Source organism: Bos grunniens, chromosome 23 (genome assembly GCF_055505025.1).
Source record: "Bos grunniens cultivar Pamir isolate PY7600 chromosome 23, Bosgru_T2T1.0, whole genome shotgun sequence".
Lineage (NCBI taxonomy): Eukaryota > Metazoa > Chordata > Mammalia > Artiodactyla > Bovidae > Bos > Bos grunniens.
This window is the reverse complement of record NC_141187.1, coordinates 7,711,238-7,734,524: the sequence shown is the minus strand read 5'-3', so window position 1 is coordinate 7,734,524 and position 23,287 is coordinate 7,711,238. Positions and strand designations below refer to the sequence as shown.

The following is a 23,287-nucleotide window of genomic DNA, read 5'->3' as shown; positions in this document are numbered from 1 at the left end:
TATCAAAATGAATCCACCACAGGTATACATGTGTTCCCCATCCTGAACCCTCCTCACTCCTCCCTCCCCATACCATCCCTCTGGGTCGTCCCAGTGCTCTAGCCCCAAGCATCCAGTATCGTGCATCGAACCTGGACTGGCATCTCATTTCATACATGATATTTTACATGTTTCAATGCCATTCTCCCAAATCTTCCCACCCTCTCCCTCTCCCACAGAGTCCGTAAGACTGTTCTATACATCAGTGTCTCTTTTGCTGTCTCGTACACAGGGTTATTGTTACCATCTTTCTAAATTCCATATATATGCGTTAGTATACTGTATTGGTGTTTTTCCTTCTGGCTTACTTCACTCTGTATAATAAGTCAAATTTAACTGTATACTGAATCGTGTTTTAGTAAGTGCAGAACTATGATTTCTGCCATCTACTGTGTTTTATATTGGGTACTACTAAAGTTAAAATGTAAATGCTTCTACTAGGAAATTTGTGAAAAAAAATTTAATTGAAATAAAGTTATCAATGTTGTGTTACTTTCTGGTGTACAGAAAAGTGATCTAGTTATAGATATTATTTTCAAATTCTTTTCCAATATGATTTATTACAGGATATTGAATAAACTTCCCTGTGCTGTTCAGTAGTATTGTGGTGTTTATCCACCCTAAATATATAGTTGGCGTTTGGTAATCTCAAATTCCCAGTCCATCCCTCCCACAAGTCTGTGCTCTATGTCCATGAGTCTGTTCCTGTTTCATATTTAGGTTCATTTGTATCATAATTTAGATTCCACATGTAAGTAATATTTTATGGTATTTGTCTTTCTCTTTCTGACTTACTTCACTTAGTATGATAATCTCTAGTTGCATCACGTTGCGGCAAATGGCATTATTCTGTTCTTTTTCACGGCAGAGTAGTATTCCATTGTATGTATGTTCTGTTTCTTCTTTGTCCATTCATCTGTTGATGGGCATTTAGGTTGGTTTCATGTCTTGGCTATAGTGCGTAGCACTGCTATGAATATAGGGTTCTGTGTATCTTTTTGAATTATAATTTTGTCTGGATATATGCCCAGGAGTAGGATTGTGGATCATATGGTAATTCTATTTTTAGTTTTTTCAAGGAACCTCCATAATGTTTTCCACAGCAGCTGCACCAATTTACATTCCCACCAACAGTGCAGAAGGGTTTCTATTTCTCCACACCCTCTCCAGCATTTGTTATTTGTACTATCAATCTAGTCTTTCATGTGTGTGTGTGTGTGTGTGTGTATAACATGCATATGACAGCAGCTATGATGTCTTGAATATTTGAAAGCACTTCAGCTCTGAACTGTCATCTTTACCGTTAATTTCCAGATAAGCTGCCTTGGTTCTCCTTGCCCCATATTATGGGAAATGAGTATTTGATCATGTAATCTCCGTCCCTATAGCCTCCTGCTGCCCTCCCTGCCCTGACGGATCCTCCACCATCCCTCTGGTTGTCACCCCTCCTCCTTCTGTGTTGGTTCTTAGATGTTGCCCCTCTTACTGCATTCCTTCAAATGCCACCAGCACAACACTGTTGTACGGAGTCGACTTCTACCGAAGGTTAGAAAGCTGGTGGGGATGAATCTACTCCCCAGCACAGGATGGGAAGTCTTGACATTGGGTATAGAGTATCCTGTTCTTAGAAGTTTCCTTCCATCGCACAGACCACAGGAGCCTGGCAGGCTGTAGTCCATGAGGCTGCAGAGAGTGTGACACAATTGAGAAAGTCAGCACATATTTATCTATCATCTCTACAGCTATATATATATATATATAAATCTTTATCTGAGAAAAAAAAGTTACCAACTACTAAGAGAACCAGCAGAAACTTTTTTTTTAATTTAAAAAGGTTTTTAAATTGAATGATTCTTTAAATTCTATAGTGCTTTGTAGTTATCAAAAGCTTCACAAACATGGTTTAGTATAATCTAATAACCCCCTTTCCCCTCTACTCCTATATCGCCCCTTCTCTTTTCCCACTCTCCACTGGTAACCACTGGTTTGTTCTCTGTATCTGTGAATCTGATTCTGCTTCCTTCAGACATGGTTTAGTATAATCTAATAACCCCCTTTCCTCCCTAACCCTCTATTACCCCTTCCCTTTCCTGCTCTCCACTGGTAACCACTGGTTTTTTCCCTATATCTGTGAATCTGATTCTGCTTCCTTTTTATTTCACTGGTTTGTTGTATTTGTTAGATTCTGCAGGTTACTCATATCTTACAGTATTTGTTTTGCTCTGTCTGACTTATTTCACTTAGCATAAGGTTCTGCGAGTCTATCCACATTGCTGCAAACATCAGAATCTCATTCTTTTTTTTATGGCTGAGTAGTATGTATGCTGCATCTTTATCCATCCATCTGTTGATGATGTTTAGGTTGCTTCCATTGTAAATGATTGTACAATTATTGTAATTGTAAATTACAATTGTAAATAGCTATTGTAAATAATGCTGCTTATGAACATTGAGGTGCATGAATCTTTTCAAATTAGTTTCTGGGTTTTTTTTTTTGGGGGGGGGATATATACCCAGGGATAAAATTGCTGGGTCACATGATAGTTTTATTCTTAGTTTTTGAGAAACTGCCATACTGTTCTCCACAGTGGTGCACCTATTTACTTTTCCACGAACAGTGTATGAGGTTCCCCTTTTCTCCACACTTTTGCTAACTTTGTTATTTGTGTTCTTTTTGAGGATAACCATTCTTGTAAGTGTGTGGTGATGTCTCATTGTGCTTTTAATCTGTATTTCCCTAATGACTAGTGATGCTGAGTACTTTTTCATGTGCCTGTTGACCATCTGCATTTCCGCTTTAGAGAAATTGCTGTTCAGTTCTTTTGCCCATTTTTCAATTTGATGTTGAGTTGTATGAGTTATGTGAGTTATGTGTATACGTTGTATATTAAGACCTTATTGATCACATCATTTGCAAGTATCTTCTCCCATTCAGTATGTTTTCTTTTCATTTTATTGATGGTGTTCTTTGCTGTGCAAAAGCTTTTAAGTTTAATTAGGTCCCATTTGTTTATTTTTGCTTTTATTTCCTTTGTTTTAGGAGATTGATCCAAAAAGTATTACTGTGATTTATGTCAGTATGCTCTGCCTATATTTCCCTCCAGGAGTTTTATAGTATCTTACATTTAGATCTTTAATCCATTTTGAATTTATTTTTGCATGTGGTTTGAATGAATGGTCTAATTTCATTCGTTTACATGTAGCTCTCTAGTTTCCCCAGCACCACTTTTTGAAGAATCTGTCTTTTCTCCATTGTATATTCTTGCTTCTTTTGGCAAAGATTAATTGTCCATAAATAGGTAGCTTTTATTTCTGACCTCTCTATCCTATAGATAGATACATACATATTTGTCTGAAAAAAAATTTATGTAGATAGATAGATATACCATCTATCCAAAGAACCAAAAGAAACTCTGAAAGTACTGTGCACTTTCTCTTTTACCTGAGGCACACCATTTATTCCTGCTTGAGATTTCATCACTAGGCTTGGTGAAAGAACATGTATTTCATCTCCTTTTATGCCCTCTTTCCCCCAGTCTTCCTCACCCTGATCTCAGAGACCTTGTTTTAAATGAACTCTATTCCAACCCTAAGATTCATGACTTTGGGATTCTGCCTGAAGTGCCCTTTAAAACTTCTGCAAAGTGCTGTTTTATTTTATTTTACTGTTCAGACCTATCTCCCCACCTCCCCTGGTCTCCTCTGGCACTAATGGATCCCTCTCCGTGCTCTTGTTTATTTGCGAGTCCCTCTCGGATCTTCCTGCAAGCAATAGATCATGTGTAATTTTCCCTCCATTTGCTCATGACAGTGGCGGGAACACAGTTGGCGCTTAATAAGTATTTGTTTACTGCACTGCCGAACTGCTGCATGGAGGTATCAATAGACAGATGCAGTTTCTCTCTTCCTTTCAGCCTAACCCTAACAGTGGGATCCAGCACTGTTCAGTATCACAAAAAGATTTTGCCCTGAAAGTGAGTTGCTTTCAAGCAATCTGATTTTTGAGAGGAGCAAGAGAGGAGCAAGATCCTGGGGAGGTGCTGCCTTCATAGTCATAAGACACTTGTGGGTTTCCACTGGAGGAGATGAAAAAGGGCACCTTTAGTGCTTGTGCAGATTATACAGAGTATTTGATCACACTGACTGTTCAGTCTCAGTTGCAATCAATGAACAGAAAGCAGCGGACCCTCTAAATCGGTGTTGGGATCAAAATATTTTTCTCAAAAATTTTTAGTACATTTTGACTTCTCCATGGCAGATTTTTTTTTTTTTTTTGATGCCAGGTAATGCCTGGAGAATCCCATGGACAGAGGAGCCTGGCAGGCTGCAGTCCATGGGTCACAAGAGTCGGACACGACTTAGTGACTGAACCACCACCACCACCAATGACTCATTATCATTTTATTCACTCTAGTTTCACTGTCGTTTATCTTGAGGCAGAGCCAATTGCTTGTTTGCCTCTGCTTTTGTTTCATTTTTGGAGCTTATTGTTAGTATCTTACAGTAGTTCCATCCATAACAAAGAGCAATAATGATCTTTAAACATTAATGGAAACTTCTTATCTCCCTCTTTCTATCATATTTTTCTCAGGATAGTTTACTGTCCTGGGTTTAGTGTTTATGATTTTCATGAGCACTTTATACTAATACACCTGTAATCTATATGTAGCTAGTTTGTGTTTTATTTGAATACCACACAAATCATGTCATGGAAGTTATTTTTTAATAATTTGCTTGTTTTCAAAATAGTCTATTTTCAGGATATTGTTATGTTGATATAATTCTAGGGAATTAATTTTATTGCTTTGTACTATTTCATTGGATACATTCATCACACTTAATTATCTATTCTTAAGTTTATGGGCTTTTGGACTCTCGTTTTCCTCTAATGGAGAGCATCAATACAATATTCAGGTACGTGATTTCTTGGGCCGTGTGCAGCAGTTTCTTTAGGCTGTGCACCTATCGCTGGTCATGGCATGTACCCACGGTCTCCTGTTCTGAGACGCTACCAAACTGCTTTCTAAGGTGGCCTTACTCTGCCTTTAGCTGTGTGTGACATTACCTGTTCCTCTGCATCCTGGCAGCATCTAGTGTTGCCAATTTGGTTGGGAAGGAAATGACATTTCATTATGCGCTTCATTTGCACTTTCCTGATTAGGAGGCAGATTGCATATCTTTTCCTGTTTTGTTTTTGTCATTTCTGTTGCTCATTCTGTGAATTTTCTCCTTACATAACTTGCTAATTATTCCAGTTCTTAAAGGCTGCTCTATATGGAGCCCTTAAAATATATATATTTAACTTATAAATCCTTTTTAAAAAATTTGTGTATTGCCAGTGTCTTCTCCCCAACTCTGAATATGCAGAGCATTTCTCCCATTGGTGGGTTAATGTAGTGGTGACCTCATTGTGCAATATTTTCTGTTTGCCTCTTTCTCTCATAAGGCTCAGCTGGTAAAGAATACACCTGCAGTATGGGAGACCTGGATTCGATGCCCAGGTTGGGAAGATCCCCTGGAGAAGGGAATGGGTAACCACTCCAGTATTCTGGCCTGGAGAATTCCATGGACTATATAGTTCATGTGGTCACAAAGAGACGTGACTGAGTGACTTTCCCTTTCTCATAAGGCTGTGAATTCAAGTGAGAGCAAAAGTAGACCTTTTCATTTTTATTTCCTTCGTCCCTGGCACATAGATGATACCTAGAAAAATTGCTTGAGTTGACTCGAGAGTGTCAATTTAATATGGATGTTATTGTAAATTTGAGGCTGTACTTAAGGCTTTCAATTTGAGGAGTTTCTGTCAGCCTTAGTTATTTGATATATACACATAATGTATATTCGTATATACATACATACCAGGGATGCCCTGCAGGCTCAGTGGTAAAGAATTTGCCTGCAATACAGGAGGTGTGGATTTGATCCTTGGGTCAGGAAGATCCCCTGGAGAAGGAAATTTCAACCCACTCCAATATTCTTGTCTGGGAAATCCCATGGAGAGAGGAGCCTGGCGGGCTATAGTCCCTGGGGTCATAAAAGAGAAGGACGTGGCTTAGTGACTAAACAACACGTTTGCAACCAAAACAGATTAGGCCCTTTTCATAACCTTTAAAATAGAGCTTCCCTACATTTCCAGGCAAAGAATTTTTCTTAGATCGACACTAAGGTTGAAATAGGTTAATATATTCAGATGCGATTTGAATAACAGATGCATCTCTATTTCTGGTCCAGAGTTGTTGGGGAGGCAGGAGAAAGGGGGGGCGTGATTGTACAGTGCTTTGTCATCTTCACAGCTCATCAGTATCAGCAGCTGACACCGGCGAGTGTTTGCCAATTAGGGTCTGTCGGCTAACCCTGACCTTGTTGTTACAACCATTGCTCTCTCGACCTCTGCCAGCTTGACACATGGCACCAGGCTCCGTGGGCAGCTGGTACTTTGGACTGGAATGTTCTGTGAGTTCTCTGGCATTACTAGTGAAATTCCTTATTATTGTTACTGTGTCATGATTTTGACATTGACAATGCTGTCTCCTGTCTTTGTGTTTCTTCTTTCATATCATGGTAGTATGTTGTAGTTGATGTGACTGTTTATAATGTAGCAGGTGACAGATGTTCAAGTTACTGTGGACTGATGCATGCTCGACTTAGAATTACTCCAGGAAAAGTTGATTTTACTGTAACTTTATGTAACAAGAAATCATTTGAGTAAATTGTGGATTGGAGGGAGCATCATGAATTTAATAAGGAATTAATTTTTGTTTAAGATGTAACTAAACTCTGAAGTGTTTTGAAACATACTGAAATACATTTGAAATGTATTGAAATGTATTTCAAAATGCAATTCTAACTCCTTAACATATTCTTAGCTATGCATTAGGAGAGCAAAAATCAAAAGCCACAGTTCTCACTTCCCTACCTTGGCTGTTCTTTGAACTTCACTGCTATTTCTCTTTCTCTTTCTCTCCCTCTTTCCCTATCCCACCCTTCTCTCTCTCCTAACCTGGCATTCAAGCATTCCTAGACTCTTCAGTTGACACTTTGCACTCCACTTATGAAGTTTCATTCTGTTTTTCTCTCCAATAGTGCCCTTTGAAACTGAGACTTATCCACAGTAGTAGCTGGAGATAACAGCATAGTTTATGGTGCTGTATATAATTACACTGGGCATTGGGTATATCAGGCCTGGGAGGATGGCATACTGAATGGGTACTGAATGTTCCGGCAGCTTCTATTTGTGAGGCGTTGCTCATGCAGTCTGGGTCACATTACCTAGGTGCCAGTGAAATGGGACAGAGAGAAAAGGATTTATCTAATCCACCATGAATGCATTCCAGAGTGATTTGATTGTTTTCTATGCCTTCTAGCAGGTGGATATGTGTACAGGTGAAATAGCTAGGGACCTTTTTTATTTTGGTTAATAAGGATAGAGGTGGTCTTTGTCTTGCAATTTCAGGCATTTTTATTCTTCTAGAATTTGTCAAATTGGGAAGATTAGTGTGTTTTCATTGCCTTTTAAGCTTGTTCCCCCAGGGTAGCACAGCTGTAAGTGTTCCCAATATATCCTTATTATTGTAAAGGCCTTTTTATCTCAGAGGCAAGGGAGCGGTTGAATACTAAGTTTTTATTCCAGAAATTCAGCTATTGTGAACTTCTATAAAATTCTGTCTTGACTTCATTTATTTTCTGTCTGGAAGTTACATATATCACAACTTGAAGGTTCTTTGAGATGATGTCAAGTTACTATAGAAATGTGTTCAGATTCTGCAACAAGTGCATACTTCTTGGAAGATCTAATAACATGGATAGGTCTGATTTCAAATCCATTGCGCTTAGCCTGTAGATGGCTTTTCTCCAGGAACTGCACCTGTGGGAGACTTTTCACCTTCAGTAAATCCCATTCTCCAGATGGGAGCTCCTTCAGTGGGTAACCAACCGAAGGACAAGACGGGGCTCACTGAGAGTGCATCTCCAGCCTACTCCTTTCTCTTGAGTCAGTCTGTTCATTTCCAACTGGTCATGTTGCAAGTTACATCTCTGAGAGGCATCTCTCTGAGAAGCATTGTAGGATATTGGTTAAGATCACACTGCCATGGCATCAGAAAGATCTGGATTTGAGTTCCAGGTTTACCATTTACTTGGTGTATGGCCTTGTGAGATGTTATTTAACCATTTTTGAAAATTATTAAGACTTTATTTTTTAGAGCAATTTAAGGCTCACAGTAAAATTGAGGGGCAGGTACAGAGATTACCACATACCCTCTGCCTTCACACATCCATAACCTTTCCTATTTTTAACATCTCCCACCAGAGTGATATGTTCATTGTAATACATGAACCTATATAGACACATAATCACCCAGAGTTGATAGTTTCGTGGTCATACACTCATACACAGTGTTCCCTTATTATTCTTTTAATGTCCATAGCATCTGTAGTGATGTCACTTTAAAGCGTCTCCCAGATCAAGAAATGGAACCTTCATCTCAGAAGCCCTCCATCCTCCCTTCCTTTGAAGAAATCATTGTGTACAGAGCTGCCCACCAGTGTTCATCCTGCCTACCAGTGTTCATCCTCCTGTAAGCATCTATTCACATTTACTTTCTTATCCAGGTCCAAAACTTTGGAGCAACCATTGACTCCTCTCTTTTTTTCTCATACCCCACATTCAGTCCATCAGCCTCATCATTGATCTGAAAATAGAGTCTCTCCAGTTCTCACTTCTTCCACAGCTATTGCCTTGGTCCCAAACCCATACTTCCTTGTCTGTGCAAAATTAGTGCCTCCAACCTGCCCTCTTTGCTGCCCCTTGTTCCCCTAAAGTGTATTGTCTTCTATTTTTAACTGTAAATTTTATTCTTTTGAAAAGTTTCAGATTCCCCTACACCTGTTCTTTCCCGGGACATCTTGTCATAACAAATCAGTTTAAATAAGCCAGTATGATTAGCATCTATTGCCAAATAACTCTCTGTGCATTTGAAATAAGAAAGTAGTGACAGTTCAATTGTATTTTTGCTTCAGGCTAACAAAGGATTCATTATAGCATGTTGATAGCTGATATTTCTGATTTTTAAAAACTGAGGTATGCATAATTAAAACTAAAAATGTTTAATAGATATATTCTTTTCAAACTTTTTACTTTTTTATTTTAAAAATGTCAAAGCTGCAGAAAAACTCGAAGAAATGTACAATGAACATCAAATAATGTTCACCTAGATTCACCAATTATTTAACATTTTGCCATATTTGCTTTATATCTCTATCTTCACCATCATCATCACCTATCATCATTTTTGTTGAACCAATTCAGGGTAAGATGTTGACGTCACAATATTTAATCCCGAAATACGTCAGCATGAATCTTCTAATTACAAGAAAATTTTCTTCCTATAACTCATTACAGTTATAAAATGTAGGAAATTTAGCATAGATATAGTATTGTTTTTGAACATATGTTTTATATTAATTTCCACAGCTTATACCTTCATCCCAAACTCATTCTTTCTTACTTGGATTAATGCAAAATTAGTGAACTACTCTTTATAGCAATCTTCTTTATAGCATCATCTCTTTTCAATTCAGAATGTAACCCAGAGTCATGTGTTCTATTTAGATGTATGTCTTTTTGGTTTTCTTTATATAGGACATTTTCTCAACTTTTGTCTTTTCTGACATTGACAGTTTGAAGACTGCAGCGTATTCGTTTGGTAGTCCTTTAATTTGGGTGTTTTTGTTTGTTCCCTCATGATGAGATTCAGATTATTATTTTCATCTAGAATGAAATACAAGAAATGTATTCCTGTTATTATCACATAAGAAAGCACATGATTTCAGCTTGCTACTTTTTTGTTGACATTCATGTTGATTACTTGTATAAGTTGATGTCTACCATATTCATCTCCTGTAAAATATTTCCTCTCTCCTTGCAATTAATTAGCAATCTATGAGGAGGCATTGAGACTGAATGTGCTGTTCTCAGCCTTCTATCTGATGGCTTTGGCATTTATTAGGATTCATTTTTTTCTAACTCTGATATTATTTCTACTTTTAGTTGGTACTCTCATGCTAGGAAGAACTTTCTCCCCCTACCCATGTATTTATGTTTCAGGTGGAATTTTTAGTATTGTTCCCAACCAGGGTTCTTGGCCTCCTTGATCAATGGAAACTGACTAGAGGCCAGACAAGAAATTTAAGCAAGGCTTTATTGGAGCCCCCGCTGCAGCAGAGGGGAGCAAAAACAAGTAACAGATTCCCTTGCTGGCTCACTCACCAAAGGGGGTGAGCTGGTTCTTTATGTGGGGTGAGGGTAGTGGTGAGTCCAGGGGTTGGGCAGGAGGGGTGGCTTAGCTGATTTGCTCACTGCTTTGGTGGTGGTGTATGCAGGGGGCATGTGCAGTACCCTGCTTTTGCTCCCAGTTCTTCAAAAGTGGCAACTAATTTTTTTTTTTTTTGTCTTCTGTATCTTGTCCATAATTTTGGAGAAGGCAATGGCACCCCACTCCAGTACTCTTGCCTGGAAAATCCCATGGACAGAGGAGCCTAGTAGGCTGCAGTCCATGGGGTCACTAAGAGTTGGACACGACTGAGCGACTTCACTTTCACTTTTCAATTTTCATGCATTGGAGAAGGAAATGGCAACCCACTCCAGTGTTCTTGCCTGGAGAATCCCAGGGAAGGGGGAGCCTGGTGGGCTGCAGTCTATGGGGTCGCATAGAGTTGGACACCACTGAAGCAACTTAGCAGCAGTCCATAATTTGCCCCAACTGTGCATGCACACAGCTATTTTTAGTCCCTTGTAGTTTCTTTGTATTTTGTTGCTGGAGGAGATGTTTGTCCGGGTCCAAGCATTGCAGCACTGCAGTAGAGGGTTCCAGGTCGCAGCCTGTCTCAGTATCATCTTGTAGTTTTCTTGACTCAACTTTGGATTTGGTTATTTCTCCAACCCTGGTCCTTTTTAAGGGGATATGGCAGGAATCAAGATTTAGGTGCCATATGTGTTTATTGTTTCTGGGGTATCACTGCCTCTAAGTCCTTTCAGCAGAAACAACTAGGAAAAGCAAATATTTTTCTAGTCATCTCTACCATCCACTGAATTGGGGTTATTTCTGATCTTCCCCCTTCACATTTATATCTTTTTTCTCCCACAGTGAAGGATCTACAGCTTCACATAACAATATACATTAGTCTTAAAATATAATATTGAGGAAAACAAGTCAGACTTAAAAGAGTTCATGCCATATGAGTCCGTTTACATAGAGCTAAGAAAACCCGTTGATACCTGTGGGGAAATTACCAAGATGGCGTCAGTCCGGCTCTCTCGCCCCACGCTCTCACAGCCTCTCACGGCATGCTCTGTAAACAGTGACTTTGCATGAGGTATTCTCTTGGCCACGGGCTACTTTTTGTCCTGTAAGTGTATATAAGCTTCACCTGGAAAAGCCCTGAAGAGTTGTGTGTAGTTATGTTGTACTGAACTGTGCTGTACCAGCCAGGAGGAAATAAATGCATCTGCAGTCCCTACGCAGATGGAACTCCTCGCATTTTCTTCCGGCCGCTTAGTTCTCACCTTACCTACCGTGCGTTCAGCGAACAGTGCGCACAGTGAGATACAGAGAAACGATTGGTGCTGTGAGCAGAATCGACAATAGAATACCCCAATAGAAAGCCAAAAGTTTAAAGACAGACTCACACCCCTCTCCCCCCTCCCCTGCCCCTGCCACAGTTGACCTTGTTCTGTGCTCTTAGCAGGTAGGGTAGCGATTACCCTTGGTCGGCCATTACTAGATTGATAGCGACAGGAAGGGAGAATGAGGACATCTTCTGTGCTGGAGAAGTTCTGTTTCTTGATCTGGGACATGATTCTAAGGGTATATTCGATTCTGTAAGATCTTTGACTTGTATACTGATGTTTTATGCCTTTTTTTGGCATATGTACTAAACTCAAAAGTTAGATTAATTTGTTTTGTCGTCCATTGTGTTATGTTGTCAATTCTATATCTGTGTTAATTTGTTTCTCTTGATAGTCACTGGTGCAATTCCTCCCCATTGTTGTTGATTTAATTTTACCTTTTTGAATATTTTAAAGATTAGCGTGATTTCAGTGGTCAAAGCTATACAAAAAAGTGTCCTTGGAGAAAGAGGCTTATTCCAGTGTCCCTCTGCTGTTCTCCTCCCCTCCCCATTGCAAGTCATCAGTTTATTTATCTCTGTATTGTCATGTCCTATTATTTATTCCTAATACAGCCAGAATGACCCTTTCACAGGATAAGGAGATCATGTTACTTCTTTGCTCCAAATATTCCAAGAGTTTCCCTTCTCATTCAGAATGAAAACTCAAGTCCTCACAGTGGTGGACAGGTCTTCACATCTGACCTGGGTTCCTCAAGCCTCTCCTGGCCGCATCTCCAGGGACTCTTCCCCAGGATCACTGGTCCTCAGCCACCCCAGGCTCTGTTTCTCAGTCAGATCTCCTCCCACCTCCGGTTCTTGGCTTTTGCCATCCTCTCTTCCTGAGGTGTTTCCTCTAGAGATCAGCATGACTCATTTCCTTACTTCCTTCAAGTTCCTTTTTAAAAGTCACCTCAAGGAAGTCTTCCTGTTCACTTTATTTAAAATGTATCATACTCCCATCTCCACTTCCTGGTACTCTGTATCCAGCTGCCACTGTTATCTTTTCCTCAGCACCACTGCTGCTGCTGCTAAGTTGCTTCAGTCGTGTCCGACTCTGTGCAACCCCATAGACAGCAGCCCACCAGCCTCCCCCGTCCCTGGGATTCTCCAGGCAAGAACACTGGAGTGGGTTGCCATTTCCTTCTCCATCCTCAGCACTATTGCACTCTAATATATAGCTTTTTTCTTTTGTTGTCTCTCTCTCCTCCAGAATAGAGGCTCCAAGAGGGCAGGGAATTTTGTATGTTTAGGTCACCGCTGTCTCCAGAACCGAATGATACACCGCTCACGCTCAGATCAACATTTATTTTAAAAAAGCAAATGAATGAACACTGTTGAGGAGATAACAGTGGGAATGGCCTTGGAAATTCCATATGAATATGGTACCAGAGCCAAAATAACATAGTGTAGAGCTCTAAGGGTGGAGGGTCAGGGGTGGGGCGGATATTACAAAATCTGCCTTAGAGACATAAACCTCTCAGGATGTTAGAAGGTTCAGGTTGCTCGCAATAAGCTTCGGGGTTTAGATTGTTTATCAATTAAGAAGAATGAACTGAGTGACTCAGTTGAGGTAGATATTTCATGGAGGGAAAGTGTTTTAAGAAACGGAAGGGAAAAGAAAGAAAGGAAAAAGGGAAATCAAGGAGAGAAAGTATGGACAAAAGAGAAATGAATGCAGTTGTAAGGGAGGGACTTCCTGTGGTTCAGTAGATAAGACCTTGCCTTCCAGTGCAGAGGATGCAGGTTCGATCCCTGTTCAGGGAACTAGGATCCCACATGCCTCACTGACAAAAAAAATCAAAACATGAAACAGAAACAAATTTGAAACTAATTCAATAAAGAGTTTGAAAAATGGTCGGCATAAAAAAGTCTTTAGGGTAAAAAAAAAAAAAAGAGCCAAGGAATTTCAGGTAAGAGCATCCTTGGAAGCTGTTGGTGGCTTCTCCTGGGCCCTCCGGCTTCTGCACTGGAGGGCCCATGCTCTTAGATCTGCGTGGCAGTGAAAGAGAAAGAGTATAAGTCTCAACCCACGTGGGCGTGTTTGTCGGGAGAACATTACTCTGGTTGAACGGAGGAAAGCAGGTTTAGCCTGGATGATGCTGTCATTTACTGGACTGATCAAGAAAACTGTAAATAGCAGAGAGAGATTCAGATGCTTATGAAGGAAACTCCTTTTCTGGTTTCTTCTACCTGCCCTTGAGATCCTTACCCTTTGCCAGAAGGCCCATCTGCCAGTCTTTCAGAAGAGCCTGAAGCCCTGCTTGGGGAGTGTGCCCAACGGGAAAACATCTGGGGAGGCTGAGTTTAGTGTTGAGCTCAACTTCTTCAGCTGAGCAGCTGCCTTTGGGAGCCTTAAGAAAGGACCCTAGGGTTATTTTCACCTTGAGCTCTTGCTCTAAAGAAGAAATGTGTGTCTTCTTATGCTAATGTGTTTTCCAAATGTTGCACATTTAGTTGAAACCAGGTGGTTTTAGAATTAAGGTAAAAGAGTTTGTCTTTTCTGAAGAAAATCCAGGAAAAGAGAAACTTCTGTGAGGTCTCTGAGGCGCCTAGCTCCCTGAAAGTGTCAAAGGTCCGAGGCTGGAGCTTTAGGAGAGAAAAAGGTGTGTGTGAATAACCTAACTGGAGACATGAGGGGCTGGCAAGGCGCTTGAGTGTAGGGCTGGCAAAGTATAGGTTTGTTTTACCCTTCATTGCTTCCCTGGGCTTCTGTGGCAGATGAGACAGTCTCCAAGCCAGAGCTGGAAAAGGCCAGAGAGCATGACCAGCCATAAAAACTGGGCATGGCTTCACTTTGTACATGAAGATAAATGCCACTCATCCATCTCCACCTTCTCTCTAGGCTGTTCTTTAAATGTTAAGGGCATCAAAGAATGTCTCCTAAAGCACATTGTCCCTTGGATTTTAGGGCAAACTAGCTTCTCAGCTTTGGTGGGTATTGTTTGCCACTCCTTATGATGTTGCAAAACCAGCGCCTCATAAAAGTCAGCTGTGCGTGGTGCTTGAGTAGCCTGCGTTACATGTATCGCAGTGGTCTCAGAGTGGGTGCCACGTCTCCGTTGTTGTGCCAACGCAACCTGTTAGTGATCTCATTAGCGAGGCAGCTGAAAGAAGGGTCTCGGTCTCTGTCCTCTTTGAAGAAAGAATTCAGCAGAGAGCCCAAAGTTTGAAACAGATCAAGCATTTATTAGAAGCAAAGTGCAATGTGTGTGGAAGAGTACATGAACTCAGAGTGAGTTGTGCCCAATAGTTGGGGGCCGCTTAGATCATTTTCACGGGGGTGGTCTTCTGGGTCATCTCTGGCAGGTTGTCTTGCTTGTGGCCGTGTTTAACCCAACTCAGGGCCCTTCCTGGTAGTCATGTGCATCTCTCAGCCAAGACGGATTTCAGTTGGAAGGTTTCTGGGGGTTGGCAGAACATGTTGTGTGCTGGCAGCTCCTTCCTCCCTTACACCCTCCCTACATGGAGTACCTTCTCTGCACATGTGTCAGGCTGGGAAATCCCCTTGACCGCAAGCGTGAGGAAATTGTGGTCACTTTGCCTTCCACCCAGTCCGTGCCCTGTGCTCTTGCTGGTATCTTATCTTGAAGTGTTAGCAGGAGACTGGTTGCAGCTGTTCAGCCTGGGGTCCATCGGTCTCCTCCATTATTAGGGCTTCGCGGGGGTTATTAATCTGTATTAATTTTTATTTTCACCATTTTGATTTCCATTTAGGTGCAATTTTTACATTATATGTTTGTGCAGGTGTACACACACAAGATAATTAATAAACAAATATTCATATAGTGAAAGCATGCACATGGATTATTTTATTATTTATTCCTGGTGCATACTCCAGGAATCTTGGAGACTGCTATATGGAGATCATATGTGCTCTGACACCCCCACCTCAACCTAAACAATCCTATGTGCTAACCCCTAAGAAGACTTAGTGTATTAAACCTTTAAGTGTGTCTTATATATGCAACATGATAGAGAATGCTGACCCACTAGAAGGGAGTTTCTTCATCTCTTTTAGTGAATATGCTCATTCTTATGCTATGAATGATAACTAAATATACTTTCTTAAAACTTTTTTAAAATTAAATTTTTCCTCCCAATTAAAACATTTTTTGAAGATAATGCAAATAATTTGAACACTTCTAGTGGAACATAAAAAAAGAAAGAAAATAAAGCATTTAGACAAAATTCTGAAGGTTTTTTTAAAAAAAATTATTTCCATAACTAAAAATACATTCAAAAGTACAACAAAAGCATCTTTCTTTTCAAAGACACTTGGTTTTCTCTGAGTTTTAGTTAAATTAGTAATTAAAAAATTGACTCACAATTTAGAAAACGTATATGAACTTTCAGAGATTCTCTACACTTGTAGCCATGCTGAGTTACATTACTTTGATGATAAAAAGAAGTCCTTTCACAATAATATTTCAATAAGGCTGAAATACCTACTTTCCATGATATAAATACAATTAGGAATTACCTTATCTGGGCTGGAATTGTAGGCTGCTTGGCATTTTATATTACCTGAATAAGCTTGTATTCCAAAGCCACAAGATAATTTTCTTTCCAGGATTCAAAACTGTACTTCTCTTAATAGAGTGGAGAATGTGATTGAAATGCATTTTGGTTCTGAAGAATGACAGGTGCGCTGAATGGTTTAGGATGTTTCTGTTTCTCACGGGTAGAATGCTAATAAAACAGCTCAAAGTCCAAGACTGTCCCTCCACAGAATTTTCATACCTGAACATTTGAGTCTTTCCGAAACCAGAATCAGAATCCCCTTGAAACATCATCTCAAAAAGCCAAAATAAAATGTTACGTCCCATTACACCAAATATCCTTGAAGAATTTACTAAACCCTGAATTAAACCCAAATATTGAGTTTATTTTTAAACTAAAATCTATATTGTACAAGCATATTTTAAAAATATTTTGTTTGAACAGCTGCCAAACTTGCATATTTAAAAAACTATGGGATGGTAACCAAATGAGGCCATTAACATATCTTCTGAATGAAACTGACCTTGATCCAGTGCCTTGGTGGTAAGTCCCTGGATCGAACCTCCTTACCTGCCCACACCTCTGCAACCAATTTCCCATGAATCCTTATGGATAGTACCTCCCCACCTCTTAAATAACCTTGTCTCTAATTTGGAAGCATCATTTTTAGAGAGATGAGAGTGCTTTTGTTACCTGATTCTTGGTTTCTATTTCTTTTGCTGTTGCACATTAAAAGTGGCAAGAAACATAAGCAGAGGGTCTCAGACTTCACCTCCCCATCATGAGTGAGATCTGATCCTTAAGGGATTTACATTTTCTTCTCAACTGTTCATCAGTGATAAAGTTCTGCCCGTGTCTTGTCTGGCAGAAAAGTCTCAGATGGCTGTATAAAGTGCACCCACAAGCTTATAAGGACATCTTGAGATATAGACATTCATGTATAAGAATTACGTTGAAGATGCCTCTTCTCTGTTAGAATCAATTAGGCTTTCAGACTACTCTAACCCCTCCTGGGAAGACACTCCCACTCTATCATCAGTTGGCATGTCTGACAATCTTATTCTAAGTTTTTTACTGTGGTTGGTTTTAATTTTCACCTTCTATCCAAAGCAACTTTCTTTGACCATTACAATCTCCATCCTTCTGACTCCAAGGCAGTCTTTTTAACCCTCTCACTCTGAACGATTGGTTGATGTGACCAGTTGTGTGCAGGGCATTCCATCTGTGTTAAGTACTATGTCTGTGTGTGTGTGTGTGTGTGGTGGTGGTGGTGGAGAAGTTCTCTCTCTCTCATGCATAAACACACACACACACACACACACAGAAGATAGGACTGCAGATTTGGTATGGATGGCTTTAAAATTCTCCAGCAATCCTGAGGCAGCAAGTAGGAGAGTCATGAAGGGATCTGCAGCTTTGCTAAACATGAATTTGAATCCCATCTACTTGAGGTTAAGGTAGGGAAGCAAGTCACTTAGCGAATATTTAAGCCAACTGTTTCACCAAAATAGGGCTTCCCAAGTGGTGCTAGTGGTAAAGCGCCTGCAACACAGGCAACGTAAGAGATGCAGTTAACATCCCTGGATCAGGAAGATCCCTGGAGAAGGGCATGGCAACCCTCTCCAGTATTCTTGCCTGGAGAATCCCATGGACAGGGGAGCCTGCTAAGGTCTATCGGCTCACAAAGAGTCGACGTGACTGAAGCAACTTAGCACTCAGGCACGCACAGACCAAAATACAGCATCGTCACAATCGTTCATTTTCATATTTTTGTTTGTCTGTTTTGTTGTCAGGGAAATACTGTAAAAAGGTTTTGTCATCCTCAGCACTGCTGACATTTTGGGCCAAACAGACTATTGTTGAGTGGCCTGACCAGCGCACTCTAGGATGTTTAGAAACACCCCGGCCTCTACCCACTAGATGCCAGCAGCTCACTCCTCCCCATTTTTGCAACAATCAAAAGTGACTCCAGCCGTGACCTTCAGGGAGTAGAACAGTCCCAGCAGAGAACCCCTTCTAGATTGATGAGTAATAACTGAGCCACTGGAGTTTTCTTGAAACTTTTATTTTTTAAAGACATTTATTAAATATGGAAAATGAAATACTGTAAAATCTACAGGTCTTTTAAGGAAGGCATCTTGTGCAGAGGAAGCCTCTAAATTCGTATTCAGTGAAGTTTGAACTAATATCTTCTTTTTCTGTTGAATAACAGTGTCTTCACTACAGGCATTCTTATTCGATGCTTGAGAGAAAATACTTGTCAATTGAATTTAAGATGAAATGGAGAATAGGGAAGATTTTATTCATAGAATCTGTTTAGGAGATTGGCCTTGTCAGTAAGATAGGAGTAAGGATGAGTTTTCAAGATCTTTGGAACAAAAATCAGTGAGTTCCAAATAAATGGTATTTTTAAAAAATGTTTTATTTTATATTAGAGTTTAGGTGATGTACACTGTGTTAGTTTCAGGTGTACAGCAGAGTGATTCAGCTCTACATGTACATAAACATTCTTTTTCAGATTCTTTTCGCATATAGATTATCATAGGATATTGAGTAGAGTGCCCTGGGCTATACAGTGGTAATGCTAGTTTTTATTACTTCAATGAAATCTAGCCATTCCCTAATCACTGTGGGAACAAGCAAAGACTTGACCCTTATTGTCTGGGAACCGTGCCAGGCATTCAGCTTCTGTGAGGATCAGCTCTGGTGATCCTTCTAAACCCCAGGTGTCCACCTGTGCATTTATTTAAATTACACTCATGCCTGCTGTTGGAGAGCTTGTAAACATTCAGCACAATCAAAACTTCTTATTTATTCTCTCACTTTGTGCTCATAAGTCATGTAATTCTCCTTTTCATTCTTCAGTTTTCAGAGTCTTTATTCTGCAAAACACACTTAACTGAGCTTGTGTTTCTGAATACTAATCCATGAAGATGGTTTTCGGAAGGGGAATGGCAGCTAAGTGAGGTGCTGGTAATTTGTCAACGTGGATACTTTTTACAGCATGACTTGACTAGGATCTGGAATTAAATGCCCACGAGAGAGGATTAAAAATAGAATGGGTTTCAGTTTCAGAAAGTGAATTCTTGAAGTGTCTTTCCTGTCCTTTCCATTCAATTTATCACACACGCTGCCACTACCATTTCTGCAAATGAGGCAGAGTGTCATTGAATTGGAACCCAAAAGGCTGGATTCTGTTGGCTGGGTTTTTCTACAGACTGATGAGTTGCCATTTCAATGCAAATCATAACATAGCTGTCCTGAAAGAGCATTGACCATACCTTTAAAGGGAAATCAGAACTGGAAAACATTGCTCTTTTTTGTACATCTTGATACATGTTTGATTCCTTTCAAAGTGGTCCCTGTGGAATGGTTTATTTGGTCTTGTCTTACTTACATGGGCTTCCCCGATGGCTCAGTGGGTAAAGAATCCACCTGCTAATGCAGGAGACATAAGAGATGCAGGTTCTGTCCCTGGGTCAGAAAGATCCTCTGGAGGAGGAAGTGGCTACCCATTCTGGTATTCTTGACTGGAGAATCCCATGGACAGAGGAGCCTGACGGGCTACAGTCCACAGGGTTGTGAAGAGTCGGACATGACTGAGCAGCTAAGCACGCACGCTTACTTATATGCAGGCAAGGAGGACCACAAAAATCAGGTTTTTCAGAGTTTATTTCTTTATTGATCATATTTTCCCAAAGTATATTTAAATATAAGTATAGTTATATTATATCTATAATGTAGCAAAAGTGTCATTATTGTTAATGAATATGTTCATAGTCTATGATAATGATCTAAATGACATCATAATAGAATTTGTCTGCAATGTACTAGAACCAAATTTATAATAATAGTAAAGAATTATAAAGAATTTATCAATAATTGGAAGACTTGGAGTGTTGAGAGGATTGGTAAGATTTACATTTCTATTGATTTTCCATCACTTTAGTGTGTGGTTTGAGTGAGTTTATCACAGTGAGAAAAGGGTAGAGGGTTACTGAGTCTTTCAGCTACACAAAGCTCAGCTCATTTGGCCCAATGGCTTTCAGATTTGTGGGCCGCAAATCCCATGTGTGTATGTCTGCGTCTGTGTGAGAGAATCTGAAACAGTCTCTGATATTGTGCTTATTGGGATATTTTCTATTACATTTGATTGTTTTCCATTCTGCTCGTGAATTCATTTAAAAATACTGAACACAATGTATTCTTGTTTATAACCTGTGACTTGAAAAACACTGATCTAGTGAAAAATTTTTTTTCTAAAATCTATTTATTACTGTCTGGTACCCATTTTTTTTTAACTTTTTATTTTATTTTGGAGTTTGGCCAATTGGCAGTGTTGTAATAGTTTCAGGTGGACAGCAGAGGCACTCAACCATGCATATATATGCATCCGTTCTCCCCCAAACTCCCCTCCCATCCGGGCTGCCACACAACATTGAGCAGAGTTCCATGTGCTATACAGTAGGTCCTTGTTGGTTATCTCCTTTAAATATAGCAATATGTACGTGTCGATGTCAAACTCCTTAACTATCTCTTACTCCTATTCTTACTCCCCATCTTTTTTCTAAGTCTGTGTTTTATTAAAAAGCAGGACTGGTTCAGGGAATGAACAAAGTTTCCCTAACTTAAACTGTAGAAATATCTTTCAGTGTTGTGATGCTTTTTCTCCAAGGCATGGCTGTATTTGTGCTATGGATGAACTCCTGAAACTGATAGAAAAGCTAGAGGTGTTTTCTTTTTCTCAATCTGCTTATTCTGAAATACATCTAGGTTTTCTTTTATAGATGAATAAACTATAATCCCCTGAAAAACCCAAATAACACAACAATCAAAACAAACAAATGCTGATCAAGTCCAGCAGCTATGTTTCATGAAAAATCTGGGGTCCTTGAACAGGAAGTGACTTGGCTAAGATCCAACATCTTCAGTTCAGTTCAGTTCAGTTCAGTCGTTCATTCGCGTCTGACTCTTTGCGACTCCATGAATCGCAGCACACCAGGCCTCCCTGTCCATCACCAACTTCTGGAGTTCACTCAGACTCACGTCCATCAAGTCGGTGATGCCATCCAGCCATTCCATCCTCTGTCGTTCCCTTCTCCTCCTGCCCCCAATCCCTCCCAGCATCAGAGTCTTTTCCAATAAGTCAACTCTTCGCATGAGGTGGCCAAAGTACTGGAGTTTCAGCTTTAGCATCATTCCTTCCAAAGAACACCCAGGACTGATCTCCTTTAGAATGGACTGGTTAGATCTCCTTGCAGTCCAAGGGACTCTCAAGAGTCTTCTCCAACACCACAGTTCAAAAGCATCAGTTCTTCAGTGCTCAGCTTTCTTCACAGTCCAACTCTCGCATCCATACATGACCACTGGAAAAACCATAGCCTTGACTAGACGGACCTTTGTTGGCAAAGTAATGTCTTTGCTTTTCAATATGCTATCTAGGTTGGTCATAACTTTCCTTCCAAGGTGTAAGCGTCTTTTAGCAGCTAAAACAAGCATTCTTTTAAAAACATGTATGGAATTTCATATTCATTTCATTTAGCATTTGGTGCTTACAAAGTGATTTATGGCTAATCTGGAAAGTTCTTTCAGAGAATTCCCTGGCAGTCCAGTGATAAGGACTTGGAGTTTTCACTGCAGGACTTTCTGGGTTCGATCCCTGGTCTGGGAACTAAGATTCTGCAATCCAAGTGGAGTGGAAAAAAAAAAAAAAACAAAAACCAAGCAAATAAACAGAAAATACTTTCAGTCTGCTCTGATGGAAATCAGGGCAGGCCTTACCCACTGCCGCTGTGCGTGCCCACACACACTTGTTCATGTGGGTGACTGGCCCTGTAACACCAAGGCCCAAGAAACCTGACTCGTGTTGCTGGCTTTTAGTTACCTTCATGCTGTGGGAGAAGCAAGAAGTTCCTCAGCTGGGCTCTTTACACTCTGAGCCCTGGGGAGCCCACGTGGATGACACAGCAGGAGGAAAAAGGGAGCTGGGGCTATGCAAACTGCCCGCTCTGTCTCAGGCTGCTGTCACAGTGCATGACGTTGGGAAACCATTTGACCTTTCTGTATCTTGGTTTATCTTATCTGCCACAAGGAGATAATAATATCATACTTCTTTTCTTCTTTCTGTGCAAATCAAGTGAGAGCAGAGAATGAAAGCTTTTTTGAAAGGCCAAAATGATACCTACATACTGAATGGGTATTACAAAAGATTTTCCCTCTTGTCAACAGATATATCTTTTCTTTATTTTCTAGAAATAGAAAGGCACACAAGTGATTATTATGATTGTTCCTGTGTTTCATCTGAAGAAAAACCATTAATAAAATCAAATGTTGAGTTTTCTGGTTATATGTTTTTCATGCATATTAAAATAAATAGAGCTCTTAAACTGTTTATAAACGTATCTTATAAAATCATCTTGAGTAGCAGCATGGGGTATGTGGATCAGACTTGGACGAGGAGGTGGGGAGCAGGCATTTGCCTTGGTGATGGCAGGTCTCACTCTGCCTTCCGTCTGCTTCCCGTGTGACCGTGGACAAACGACTCAGTCTCTGACATGCCTGGTTTCCTCACTGGAGAAATAAAGATGCTCCCGCCGAGCTCACAGTCTTGTGAGGATACTGATGAAATGGTGCTGGTTGGTAAGCCAGGGGCAGCAGCCCATACCTGGCCTACGGTCTGCTTTCGTGGTTGAAGCTGAATGGAACCACCAGGGTGCCCATGATGTGCACGTTTGTGTGGCCATGTTTACCTGACGATGGCAGAGCTCAGTAGTTGTGCCAGAGATGATGCAAAAAGCCTAAAATATTTATCTCTGGCCCTTTACAGAAAAGTTTGCCAACTCCTGAGAATTAAAACACGGTTTCTGGTACATGGTAAATTCTAAAGAAAAGCAGCTATTGTCATTATGTAACAGTGATAGAGGTCTCAGTGAATTATGATAGTGTTGGTGATGATAATTATAATAATAGAGATGATGATGAGGTGTTATAGTAATAATGATGACAATGATGATAAAAATTATATTAATTTCTTTGGCCACCAGCTCCAAATTCTTTCATCCTATTATAGAAACCACTGTTT

The 23,287-nt window shown here is 40.2% G+C and overlaps 1 protein-coding gene across 21 annotated transcripts in view; it reads left to right on the top strand.

Annotated features, from left to right (window-relative positions):
- MLIP (muscular LMNA interacting protein) overlaps window positions 1-23,287 on the top strand; it is a 288,723-nt gene that overhangs the window by 91,762 nt on the left and 173,674 nt on the right. For 2 of the 21 annotated variants that reach the window (XM_086371050.1, XM_086371035.1), the window contains exon 2: window positions 8,466-8,615. The exons of 16 other annotated variants lie outside the window; for them this stretch is intronic. Coding sequence is in view for 3 of the 5 variants with exons in the window: in XM_086371039.1 (XP_086227165.1) it covers window positions 6,445-6,492 (48 nt within the window). In the remaining 2 variants the exon portion in view is untranslated. Of the gene's footprint in view, window positions 1-6,343; window positions 6,493-8,465; window positions 8,616-23,287 lie in introns of those variants that run through there. 3 more of the 21 variants (XM_086371039.1, XM_086371006.1, XM_086371014.1) reach the window with 3 other exon arrangements.